Source organism: Rhinopithecus bieti, unplaced genomic scaffold (genome assembly GCF_001698545.2).
Source record: "Rhinopithecus bieti isolate Rb0 unplaced genomic scaffold, ASM169854v2 scaffold_19652, whole genome shotgun sequence".
Classification (NCBI taxonomy): Eukaryota; Metazoa; Chordata; class Mammalia; order Primates; family Cercopithecidae; genus Rhinopithecus; species Rhinopithecus bieti.
In genome coordinates this window covers 3,101,902-3,115,087 of record NW_016809913.1, presented here as the reverse complement: position 1 = coordinate 3,115,087, position 13,186 = coordinate 3,101,902, and the positions used below count along the sequence as shown (strand labels likewise).

Sequence of the window (13,186 nt, the reverse complement as noted above, 5' to 3'; positions counted from 1 at the left end):
AAAGGATGAAACTCTGACTCAAGAAAATATATTGACGTGAGAGTATACTGCACGTTTTTGTTTTTTTTTGTTTTTTGTTTTTTTTGAGACTGAATCTTGTTCTTGTTGTCCAGGTTGGAGTGCAGTGGGGCAATCTCGGCACACTGCGACCTCTATCTCCCAGGTTCAAGTGATTCTCCTGCCTCAGCCTCCTGAGTAGCTGAGATTACAGGCACTACCACCAGGCCTGACTAATTTTTGTACTTTTAGTAGAGACGGGGTTTTGCCATGTTGGTCAGGCTGGTCTTGAACTCCTGACCTCAGGTGATCTGCTTGCCTCAGTCTCCCAAAGTGCTGGGATTACAGGCATGAGCCACTGCGCCTGGCCTATACTACACTTTTAATTTGTGTTTCTCCATGAATTGTCTTTCATATCTTGTGTTATTGGTCTTCTAAAAATTGACATTTAGGAGCTCTTTGTAAATTAAAGAGATTAACCTTTTGTCTGTTATATGAATTGCAAATTTTGTTCCGTAATACGTCATTTGTCTTTTTATGTATCTTTTACAGGTTTTATAATGCCATATAGACATTTTTAAATTTACATAATTTTTTTTTTTTTAAGGAGTTTCGCTCTCGTTGCCCAGGCTAGAGTGCAAAGGTGCGATCTGGCTCACTGCAACATCTGTCTCCCGGGTTCAAGCAATTCTCCTGCCTTAGTCTCCCAAGTAGCTGAGATTACAGGCCTGTGCCACCACACCTGGCTAATTTTGTATTTTAGTAGAGACAGGGTTTCTCCATGTTGGTCAGGCTGGTCTCAAACTCCTGACCTCAGGTGATCCACCTGCCTTGGCCTCCCAACGTGTTGGGATTACACAGGAATGAGCCACCGCGCCTGGCCTTTACGTAATTTTTTATAGAGATGAAATCTCACTGTTTTGCCCAGGCTGGTCTCAAACTCCTAGGCTCAAGCAATCCTTCTATCTCTGCCTGCCAAAGTGCTGGGATTACAGGTGTGAACCACCATGCCTGGCCTCAATGTTTTTCTTTTTAGAGACAGGAGACAGGGTCTTGTTCTGTTGCCTAGACTGGTTGACTAGAGTGCTGTGGTAATTCCTGGGCTCTAAATATTTCTTTTTTATTTTTTTGAGACAAGGTTTTACTTTGTTGCCTAGGCTGGAGTGCAGTGGTGTGATCATGGCTCACCCCAGCCTTGACCTCCCAGGCTCAAGTGATCCTCCCTCCTTAGCCTCCTGAGTAGCTGGGACTGCAGGCACGTGTCAGCGCGCCCGGCTAATTCTTGTGTTTTGTGGGGAGACAGGGTTTTGCTATGTTGCCTAGGCTGGCCTGGAACTCCTGGGCTCAAGCAATTAGTTCACCTTAGCCCCTTGAGTAGGTGGGACTGCAGGTGGTGCTACCACGCTCAGTTAATTTTTTGTTTATTTTTTTGTGGAGAAGAGGTCTTGCTTCTATTTTCATGTAGTAAATTTTATTCGTTTTTTCTTTTATGCATTGTAGATTTTAAGTTTTAGTTAGAAAACTCAACCCCCTGAAGTTTAGAAAGGAATGTTCTCAGGTATATGTGTGTGTTTTTACTTTTACAGTTTACATTTAAATCTTTGGTTTCATGTTTTACATTTAAACCTTTGACTCATTTCAAGTATATCTCAGCATGTATCCTAGTGCATTTTGTTTTATTTGTTGTTTATTATTATTATTATTGTTTTTGAGACAGAGTCTCGCTCTGTCGCCCAGGCTGGAGTGCAGTGGCACGATCTCGGCTCACCACAGCCTCTGGCTCCCGGGTTCAAGCGATTCTCCTACCTCAGCCTCCTGAGCAGCTGGGATTACAGGCTGCCGCCACCACATCTGGTTAATTTTTGTATTTTTAGTAGAGACAGGGTTTTGCCATGTTGGCCGGGCTGGTCTTAAACTCCTGACCTCAGGTGACCTGCCTGCCTCAACCTCCCAAAGTGCTGGGATTACAGGCGTGAGCCACTGCGCCTGGCCTTATTTATTTTTTAAATAGAGACAGGGATCTCACTTTATTGCCCAGGCTGGTGTTGATCTCCTAGCCTCCAGCAATCCTTGTGCTTTGGCTCCCAAAGCGCTGGGATTACAGGCATGAACCACTACACTGAGCCCCTAGCGAATTTTAAATAAGATTTGTGTAGTGTCACTTTATAGACATATCTCATAGCATTTTCATGTTTAAGGATGTTGCTCTACTTAAAATGTTGGTCTTAACTGGATAACTGTGATTCTTTGGAAAAAATTATCACTTTCCATGGTTAAGTGTAGATTATTTCTCTCATCAATAGAGATAAAAGTATTAGGGAGTGTTAATTTAAAAAAAAAGTAAATAACTTCAGTAGGTCTTGCAAACATTTATAAAATTTTTTTCCTTTCTTTTTCTTTTGTTTATAATCTGCATTCTGCTGAATTAATTACTTAATTAATTTTTTTATTTTGAGACAGGTTCTCTGTTACCCAGGCTGGAGTGCAGTGGCGCAGTCACTGTAGCCTCAATCTCCCAGGCTCAGGTGATCTTCCCGCCAAAGACTCCCAAGTAGCTGGGAATACAGGCGTGTGCCACCACACTCAGCTAATTTTTTTGTACTTTTTGTAGAGATGGGGTTTTGCCATGTTGCCCAGGCTGGTCTCCCAACCTTGGGCTCAAGTGATCCTCCTGACTCAACTTCCCAAAGTTGTTGGGATTACAGGCGTGAGCCACGGTGCCCAGTCAAACATTTTTAAAACACTAATTAACAATCCTATCAGCTAAATAGGAGAACAGTGATATTCATCTGAATTTTGTGTTTTTCTAAATTTGGTGAAAATACATATAACATGAAATTTACTATCTTAACTATTTTCAAGTAGACAGCTTAGTCAGGTGCAGTGGCTCACGCCTGTAATCACAGCACTTTGGGAGGTTGAGGTGGGCGGATCACCTGAGTCCAGGAGTTCAAGAGCAGCCTGGGTAACTGTGAGACCCACTTCTCTACCGAAAATATAAAAACTAGCTTGCTGTGGTGGTGCACGCCTGTAATCCCAGCTACTTGGGAGGCTGAAGTGGGAATATCACTTGAGCCTGGGAGGCAGAAGTTACAGTGAGCTGAAATCGGGCCACTGCACTCTAGCCTTGGCAACAAGAACAAAAAAGTAGGCAGCTCAGAGCTCAGTACTGTTAAGTGTGCTTACGTTATCATATAACCAATCTCCAGATCATTTTCTTTTTTGTAACTTTAATTTTTTTTTTTTTTTTTTTGATATGGAGTTTCACTCTTGTTGCCCACACTGGAATGCAATGGCACGATCTTGGCTCACTGCAACCTCCACCTCCTGGGTTCAAACGATTCTCCTGCCTCAGCCTCCCGAGTAGCTGGCATTACAGGCATCCACCACCACACCTGACTAATTTGTTTTTGTATTTTTAGTGGAGACAGGGTTTCGCCATGTTGGCCAGGCTGGTCTTGAACTCCTGGGCTCAGGTGATGCACCTGTCTTGGCCACCCAAAGTGCTGGGATTACAGGTGTGAGCCACTATGCCTGGCCTGTAACTTTAATTTTAATTTTAGGGATAGGTCTTACTTTGTTGCCCAGGCTAGAGTACAGTGGCACAACCATGGCTCACTGTAAACTCAGTCCTCCTGCTTCAGCCTCCCCAGTAGCCAGGACTGTAGGCTCACATCGCCATGTTCAGCTATTTAAAGAATTGTTTTTGGCCGGGCACGCGTGGCTCAAGCCTGCCCTAATCCCAGCACTTTGGGAAGCCGGAGGATGGGTTCGGATCACGACGTCAGGAGATTCGAGACCATCGTCTGGGGCTTAACACAGTGAAACCCCCGTCTCTACTATAAACATACAAAAAAACTAGCGGGCGAGTGCGGCGCCTGTAGTCCCAGGTATTTTCTCGGGAGGCTGAGGCAGGGAGAATGCGCCGTAACTCGGGAGGCGAGCTGCAGTCAGCTTGAGCATCCGGCCACTGCATTCCAGCTGGGTGCACAGAGCGCAGACTCCATCTCAAAAAAAAAAAAAGAATTTGTTTGGCTTGTAATTAATCCCAGCACTTTGGGAGGCCGAGGTGGGCAGATCACAAGATCAGGAGATCGAGACCATCCTGGCTAACATGGTGAAACCCTGTCTCTACTAAAAATACAAACAATTAGCTGGGCGTGGTGGCAGCCGTCCATAGTCCCAGCTACTCGGGCGACTGAGGCAGGAGAATGGCGTGAACCCGGGAGGTGGAGCTTGCAGTGAGCTGAGATGGCGCCACTGCACTCCAGCCTGGATGACAGAGTGCTCCATCTCAAAAAAAAAAAAAAAAAGAATTGTTTTGTATTGTTTTGGGTCTCATTATGTTGCCCAGGCTGGTCTGGAACTCCTGGCCTCAAGTGATCCTTCTGCCTCAGCCTCCTAACTAGCTGGGACTATAAGCATGGGCCACCATGCCTTGCTTCATGTTGCAGAATTGAAACTCTATATCCATTAAGCAACAATTCCACATTCCCTCAACCCCCTCACACCCAGCAACCACTATTCCACTTTCTGTCTATGAATTTGACTATTCTAGATACCTCATGTGAGTGGAATCATACAATATTTGTGTGTGAGAGGTTTATTTCACTTAGTGTAATATTCCCCAAGCTCACCTATGTTGTAGCATATATCAGAATTTGTTACTTTTTGTTGTTGTTTGAGATGGAGTCTTGCTCTATCATCCAGGCTGGAGTGCAGTGGCACGATCTCGACTCACTGCAACCTCTGCCTCCTGGATTCAAACGATTCTCCCACCTCTGCCTCCTGAGTAGTAGCTGGGATTACAGGCATGTGCTACCACCCCTGACTAATTGTGTGTGTGTGTGTATTTTTAGTAGTGACAGGGTTTTGCCATGTTGGCCAGGGAGGTCTCGAACTCCTGACCTCAGGTGATCTGCCCATCTCAGCCTCCCAAAGTGCTGGGATTACAGGAGTGAGCCACCACGTCCAGCCAGAATTCATTACCTTTTTTTTGAGATGGAGTCTCGCTTTGTTGCCCAGGCTGGAGTCAGTGTCATGATCTCAGCTCACTGCAACCTCTGCCTCCCAGGTTCAAGAGATTCTCCTGCCTCAGCTTCCCAAGCAGCTGGAACTACAGCCGCGTGCCACCACACCTGGCTAATTTTTGTATTTTTAGTAGAGATGGGGTTTCACCATATTGGCCAGGCTGGTCTTGAACTCCTGACCTTGTGATCTGCCCGCCTTGGCCTCCCAAAGTGCTGGGATTACAGGTGTGAGCCACCACGCCTGGCCATAATTTGTTACTTTTTAAGGTTAAATAATATTCCATTGTATGTATACATCACATTTCTTTATCCATTTCTCTTTCTATGGACACATGGATTGCTTCAGTTCCCACCTGAACTTTGAGGATGACCTCTTGACAGGCAGCTCTCTTGCTCTCATGACCTAAGTTATCACAAGCACACCCTAGACAAGGTCTTTTGTCTCTTCTCAGGCAGAGTCTTAGATTCACTTCAGCTGCTGTCACTTCAGGATACAAATAGGACAAGATTTTGCTTTCAAAGTCTGCACTCTAGGACTTCCCTTGCTTATCATCTGCCTGACGTGGTCATTGCACTCTAGCACACATGACTGCTTTAAGTTAATAATTAAACTTTAGCACATTGAGAGGGAATTAGGAGGTGTCAGCAGTGGTGATGAGTCTCACACCAACTCATGTTACCCAGTTTAACACCTGTTTAAAGCATTGACTTGGGGGTCCTGGATATTCTAGGTGTTAGGGTGCGGCAATCCCCTGGAACTGTACTAGTTAATTTTATTTTATGAGTGTACATAAAACACCTTCTATCTATGGGGCTGGTATCGGGCTTGGTGCTTAGAACACATAGATGGACGAGATCTTTCCCAGCAAGGAGCTGAGAGCTTAGTGAAGAAAGAGTGAAAAGTCCACAGTGAGAACATGGAGGTGCACATACCTGGGCTGCAGGCACTGCCTCTGCCTGATCTAGTCCTGACACAAAAATGTGCAGATGATAAGAAGACAAGCCATGTGCCTTGATCATGATGTTTGGATACCTTCAGTTTGCCTTTTTCTGATGGGACTTTCCTCTCTTAATTTTTTTGTTATTTAGGAGAACTCCCAGAAGCCCCATCTTCCTCCTCATGCCCATTGCCTGACCAGAGCCACCCTGCACCCAAGAGAGCTTCTCAGTTTGCTCAGTGTAAGTATGTGGTCCACTTTAAACCTGGGTTTGGCTTGCTGTGGAGCAGAGCTTCGAGAACATCGTATGTCCATCTTCCTACTGCTAGGGCCACTCCTTGGCTTACTGCACATGGGTGTGTTCCCTATACCAGGTCCCTCCCCGGGGGGAGCTGATTGCAAAGGCAAAGCAGGTTGAGACTCTAGACCCAAGAGCACTCAAGAGTCCAGCCAACCTTTGAGCCTGTCTGCTGTGGCCACCAACTACAGCCAAATACCCAAACCTGCTGAGGTATTTCTGCATCTGTGCTGTGGCCACCAACTACAACCAACTGCCTTTTCCTAAACCTACTGAGATATTTCTGCCATCTCGGTCTGGGGTAGTCCTTAAGAGCATGGATCCCGGAGCCAGACTGCTTGGGTTTGACTCCCAGCAGCTCCACTAACTAGCTGTGTGATCTTGAACAAGTCACTTAAGCTCCTAGAGCCTGGGTTTCCTCATCTGTAAAACGGAGATAATATAGTACTTCTCTTGTGGGATTGCTGTGAGGGTTAAGTGAGTGAGTATGAGTAAAACACCTGGAGTAGTCTTGTTTTATAAGAGTTAGCAATTTATTCACTCCATAGGAAACTGTACGAAATATACAAAGTGAATAAGATATGGCCCTTAATCAGGAAGTTTCAGTTTAACTGGGAAAGTATAAACAGCTAGATAAAGATGGGCCAGGCACGGTGGCTCATGCCTATAATCCCAGCACTTTAGGAGGCCGAGGCAGGTGGATCACTTGAGGTCAGGAGTTCGAGACTAGCCTGGCCAACATGGAGAAACCCCGTCTCTACTAAAAATACAAAATTAGCTGGGCATGGTGGTGCATGTCTGTAATCACAGCTTCTCAGGAGGCTGAGGCAGGAGAATTGCTTGAACCTGGGAGGCAGAGGTTGTGGTGAGCTGAGATCGTGCCATTGCACTCCAGCCTGGGCAACAAGAGCGAAACTCCGTCTCAAAAAATATATATATATAGGTAGGTAGGTAGGTAGGTAGGTAGATAGAAGCTGGTAAATATCATGAGAGAACACATAAAGCACCAGAGGTGTTGAGAAAAGCAAGAGATGACTTTGCTGGGTGGGATGCCAAGAGGGCTTCCTAAAAGATGACTAGTGGGTTAGTAAAAATTAATATTGGAAAGGGGTATTGTTGATATAATAATATCAGACGTATATATAGAAAATTGCAAGTCGATGTACCAATTTTTTGTTGTTTGCTTGTTTATTTTTGTAGAGACAGGGTCTCTCTATGTTGCCCAGGCTGGTCTGGAACTCCTCGCCTCAAGTGATCCTCCCACCTCAGCCTCTCAAAGTGCTGGGGATAAAGGCCTGGGCCCCTGTGCCTTGTTTGATTTTTTTTTTTTTTTTTTTTTTGAGAAGGAATTTCGCTCTTGTTGCCCAAGCTGGAGTGCAATGGCACGATCTCGGCTCACTGCAACCTCTGGCTCCTGGGTTCAAATGATTCCCCTGCCTCAGCCTCCCGAGTAGCTGGGATTACAGGCATGTGCTACCACGCCTGGCTAATTTTTTGTATTTTTAGTAGAAACGGGGTTTCACCAGGTTAGCTATGGCTGGTCTCAAACTCCTGACCTCGTGATCTGCCCGCCTCAGCCTCCCAAAGTGCTGGGATAACAGGCGTGGGCCACCGTTTGTTTGTTTGTTTGTTTGTTTTGTTTTGTTTTGTTTTGTTTTTGAGACAGAATCTTCTCTGTTCCCCAGGCTGGAGTGCAGTGGCACATCTTGGCTCACTGCAACCTCTGCCTCCCAGGCTCAAGTAATTCTCCTGCCTCAGCCTCCCGAGTAGCTGGGATTACAGGCATGAGCTACCACGCCCAGCTAATTTTTTTTTTTTTTTTTTTTGAGACGGAGTCTCGCTCTGTCGCCCAGGCTGGAGTGCAGTGGTGTGATCTCGGCTCACTGCAAGCTCTGCTACAGGAGCCTACCACCATGCCTGGCTAATTTTTTGTGTTTTTAGTAGAGACAGGGTTTCACCGTGTTAGTCAGGATGGTCTTGATCTCCTGACCTTGTGATCTGCCCGCCTTGGCCTCCCAAATTGCTGGGATTACAGGTATGAGCCACCGTGCCTGGCCTACGCCCAGCTAATTTTGGTATGTTTAATAGAGACAGGATTTGGCCATGATGGCCAGGCTGGTCTTGAACTCCTGGCCTCAAGTGTTCCACCCGCCTTGGCCTCCCAAAGTGCTGGGATTACAGGAGTAAGCCAGTGCACCGGGCTGAGGGAGCTGGCCTGATTTTTATTTATTTACTTATTTATTTATTTTTATTTTTAACTTTTATTTTTTTTTAAGAGATGGAGTCTTGCTCTGTTGCCCAGGCTGGAGTGCAGTGGCGCGATCTTGGCTCACTGCAGGCCCCGCCTTCTGGATTCACGCCATTCTCCTGCCTCAGCCTCCCTAGTAGCTGGGACTACAGGCGCCCACCACCACGCCCAGCTAATTTTTGTATTTTTTTTAAGTAGAGATGGGGTTTCACTGTGTTAGCCAGGATGGTCTTGATCTCCTGACCTTGTGATCTGCCCGCCTCGGCCTCCCAAAGTGCTGGGATTACAGGCATGAGCCACTGCGCCAGGCTGGCCTGATTTTTAAAATTGACATATAATAATTGTATAGTCTGGGTAGAGTGGCTCATGCCTATAATCGCAGCACTTTGGGAGGCTGAGATGGCAGGATTGCTGGAGCTCAGGAGTTCAACACCAGCCTGGGAAACATGGCAAAATCCTGCTTCTTTTCTAAATAAATTTTTTAAATAAATAAATGTAATAATTGTACATATTTATGGGATACATAGTGATGTTTCAATACATATGATGCATAGTGATCAGATCAGGGTAGTTAGCATATCTATCATCTGAAACATTTATCATTTCTTCCTGTTGGGTGATGTACCAATTTTAATGCCAGTGTGAGTGAAACATCACACCAAAAGATACAAAGTTGCTTTTTGCTATTCGAAGACTTCTTAGCATGGATGGTCAAAAGATGACTGGCCATGTTCTTGGTGTTCTTTTTTTTTTTCAAAGGGGCCATCCATCCAACCTTTAACTTGAAGAGCCTTTCCTGCAGCCTGGAGGTGTCCACGGATTCCCGTACAGTGACTGTGTCTCACCGCCCACAGCCCTATCGCTGGAGCTGTGAGAGGTTTTCTACCAGCCAGGTCTTGTGTTCCCAGGCCCTCTTTTCTGGAAAGCATTACTGGGAAGTGGACACTAGGAATTGCAGCCACTGGGCAGTTGGGGTGGCTTCCTGGGAGATGAGCCGTGATCAGGTCCTGGGAAGGACTATGGACTCTTGTTGTGTGGAATGGAAGGGGACTAACCAGCTCTCTGCATGGCACATGGTCAAGGAAACTGTCCTTGGCTCAGACAGACCTGGGGTGGTGGGCATCTGGCTGAACCTTGAGGAGGGCAAGCTTGCCTTCTATTCAGTGGACAGTCAGGAGGAGCTTCTGTATGAGTGTACCATCTCTGCCTCCTCTCCTCTGCACCCTGCCTTCTGGCTATATGGCTTACATCCTGGAAATTACCTGATAATAAAGCAAGTAAAGGTATAAGGTTTCCTCAGGGATTACAACACAGTGGTTTCCTAGTCTCTCTCCCTGTCATCAATCAGGGTAGTAACTTAAGAATACCACTTTTAAGAAAAATTACAATAGAGATTGGATCTTACTAGGTTGCCCAGGCTGGTGTCGAATTCCTGGCCTTAAGCAGTCCTCACACCTCAGCCTCCCAAGGTGCTGAATTACAGATGTGAGCCACACCATCTGGCCAAGAATACCACTTTTGAAGTTAATCCTTTTGTGTGATACAGGATGAACTTGGGATGTTTGAACACTGGACATTCCAAATAAAGGACAGGCCCCTGCCTGGCTCCTGGGAGATAACCTCTAAGCCATTAGAATATCCTGCCTGATATGAGTGTTTTTGTTTACCTGTGGACCTTGGGCCATGCAGTATTAGCTTGACCTCACAGGGTCAAGCTGAGGAGACTAAGTCAGCCATGTGAGCAGTGAAGCAAGCCTATGTGACCAATCCCCAGTAAAAGCCCTAGACACCAAGGCATGGGTGAGCTACCCTGGTTGGTAATGAAGTGCACACATCATTGTGGCCACACATCATTGCTGGGAGAATTAAGCATTATCCTGAAGACTCTGCCAGGAGAGGATAATTGGAAGTTCTCTTGGACCTTGCCTCCTGTGCCTTTGTTCATTGCTGATTTTAATCTGTAGCCTTTCACTGTAATAAACTGTAACCATGAGTACAACAGCTTTGCTGAATTCTGTGAGTCCTTCTAGTGAATCACTGAACCTGAGGACAGTCTCAGAGGATCTCTAAACACAATTTGCTACTTATCAATCGCTATGTAAGAATATTGCCACAAATTTAATGGTTTAAAATAACACATATATATTATTTCACACTTTCTGTGAGTCAGGAGTCAAGGCATAGCTTAGCTGAGGCTCCTACATCGGAGTTTTACAAGCTGCACTCAACATGTCATCTGGGGACACAGGGTCATCAGAGGCTTGAATGGGAAAGGATCTGCCTCCAAACTCACATGGTTGTTGGCAGCCTTCAGTTCCTTGTGAGTTGCCGGACTGAGGGCCTCAGTTTCTTTCTGGTTGTTGGCTGGAGACCACCCTCAGTTCCTTACTCCATAGGCCTTTGCAACACAGCTGCTTGCTTCCTCAAAGCCAACAAGGGGGAGGGTCTCCTAGCCAGATGACACAAAATCTTACATAACATAACCACATAAACACGTAATCATGTACATCCCATTGCCTTTGCCTTCTATTGATTAGAAGCAAGTCACGGTACCACCCACACTCAGGGGGAGGGGATTACAGAGGGACATGAATGCCAGGAAGTGGGGCTCATGGGGACCACCCTACAGTATGTCTGACACAGGGTGTTATTTCATACTTGATTTCCCCTATTTTTAACAACCATTTTATTATATAAGAAAACAGATACAGAAAACTACATGAAACATGTGGAGCTTAATGAGTTATTGTAAGGTAAATACCCTTGTAACTATCATTAGGGTCAAGAAATAGAACCTGCTACCCACCCCAGAAGCTCCTTCCTGTGCCCCATTCTGATCACAAAACCCTCCCTGTGCCTGAAAGGAGTCTTGACTTTCACACTAATCACTTCCTTGCATTTCTTTAGAGTTTTATCACTCAAATATGCATCCATAGCCACAGTAGTTTCATCTTGCCCATTAAAAAAAATGGTATGTCCTTTCCTTTAACAGCTTTGTTGGGAATATTATTTATTTATTTATTTATTTATTTATTTATTTATTTATTTATTTAATTTTGGAGACAGGGTCTCACATTGTCACCCAAGCTGGAGTGCAGTGGTGTGAATCTTGGCTCACTGCAACCTCTGCCTCCCAGGTTCAAGTGATCCTCAGCCTCCGGAGTAGCTGGGATTACAGGCATGCGCCACCACGCCCAGCTAATTTTTGCATTTTTAGTAGAGATGGGGTTTCGCCATGTTGCCCAGGCTGGTCTCGAACTCCTGAGCTCAAGCAATCAGCCTACCTCAGCCTCCCAAAGTGTTGGGATTACAGGCCTGAACCGCTGCGCCTGGCTGACATATAATTTACATTCTATGAAATTCACTTAAGGTGTACAAATATATGTTTTTTACTGTATTTACAGAGTTGTAAAACCATCACCATAATCTAATTTTAGGATATTGTCATTACCCCCAGAAAGAACCCTCATACCCATTATTTGATCTCTTATCTCCTAATATACAGGAGATCTCTTATCTCCTAATATCTCTCTCTCTTTTTTTTTTGTCTTACAATTCATCCATAGAAGAGCTCTGCTGTTGACTAGCACCTATTCTGAAGATGGGGACATTCAGCTCCTGAACTAGGTTGCAGAGAAAGCCCTGTCATGCAAACCAGCCAGGCAGCATTTGACAGTATATTTAAACTCTTCTTGCCTTTCTTTCCCCTCTAAAATGGACATCATAATTATTTGCCCTTCCTTACGTTCCTCACAGGGTTGCTGAAAGCATTAAATAAAGTAGGAGGTGAGGAAATCGGAAGAATACAAGGGTGATGATAATCACAGCAGCAATGACGGAATTGCATCTTAATGTCACCCACCTTGGTCTTTATCATCCTGAGACTCACGCCTAATTTCTATACATGATTAATCGCTCCTTCAAAACAGGGGCAAGCAGAATTCTTCCACATGGTCTACTAATATGCTTTCTGAGCCTCACCACTGCCTGTGTGATGGGCATTATTACCTTCTTGTTGATGCATAAGGAAGCAGAGGCCGGGACAGGCGGGGTGGTTTGTCCAGGGTTGATCAGCCAGTCATGGCAGAGCTGAAACCAGGCCCAGTTTTCTCACTTTTTTTTTCTTTCTTTTTTTTTTTTAGAGTCTTGCTCTGTCGCTCAGGCTGGAGTGCAGTGGTGTGATCTCGGCTCACTGCAACTTACACCTCCAGGGTTCAAGTGATTCTCGTGCCTCAGCCTCCCAAGCAGGTGGGATTGTAGGTGTGCACTCCCACGCTCAGCTAATTTTTGTATTTTTAGGAGAGACAGGGTTTTACCATGTTGTCCAGCCTGGTCTTGAACTCCTGACCTCAAGTGATCCACCCGCCTCAGCCTCCCAAAGTGCTGGGATTACAGGTTTGAGCCACCATGCCTGACTGGTTTTCTCACTCTGAAGCCTCTACCCTTGTTACTCTCCGATAAGGTCTTATGCTAAGGCCAGGACCTGGCCTTCCGCTTTGATGGGACACAGCTAGCCCTAAAGTCATGAGGTACCCTTTCTTTCTGATTTTGGTGGTTGTCCTTAATATAGTGGCCTTGAGTTGTCTAAACAGGGACAGGGGTTCCCTGTTTGTGCCAAGTGACCACTAAGAAGCTATGCGTGGCCGGGTGTGGTAGCTCACACCTATAATCTCAG

At 45.6% G+C, this 13,186-nt stretch overlaps 1 protein-coding gene across 3 annotated transcripts in view; it reads left to right on the top strand.

The window, feature by feature from the left end:
* RNF135 (ring finger protein 135) overlaps positions 1–10,512 on the top strand; it is a 34,205-nt gene extending 23,693 nt beyond the window's left edge. For all 3 annotated transcript variants that reach the window (XM_017890929.1, XM_017890927.1, XM_017890928.1), the window contains 2 exons: positions 6,117–6,206; positions 9,271–10,512. In XM_017890929.1, coding sequence (XP_017746418.1) covers positions 6,117–6,206; positions 9,271–9,297 — 117 coding nt within the window. In that variant the 3' untranslated portion in view covers positions 9,298–10,512. The remainder of the gene's footprint in view (positions 1–6,116; positions 6,207–9,270) is intronic.
* Positions 10,513–13,186: the final 2,674 nt, after the last annotated feature.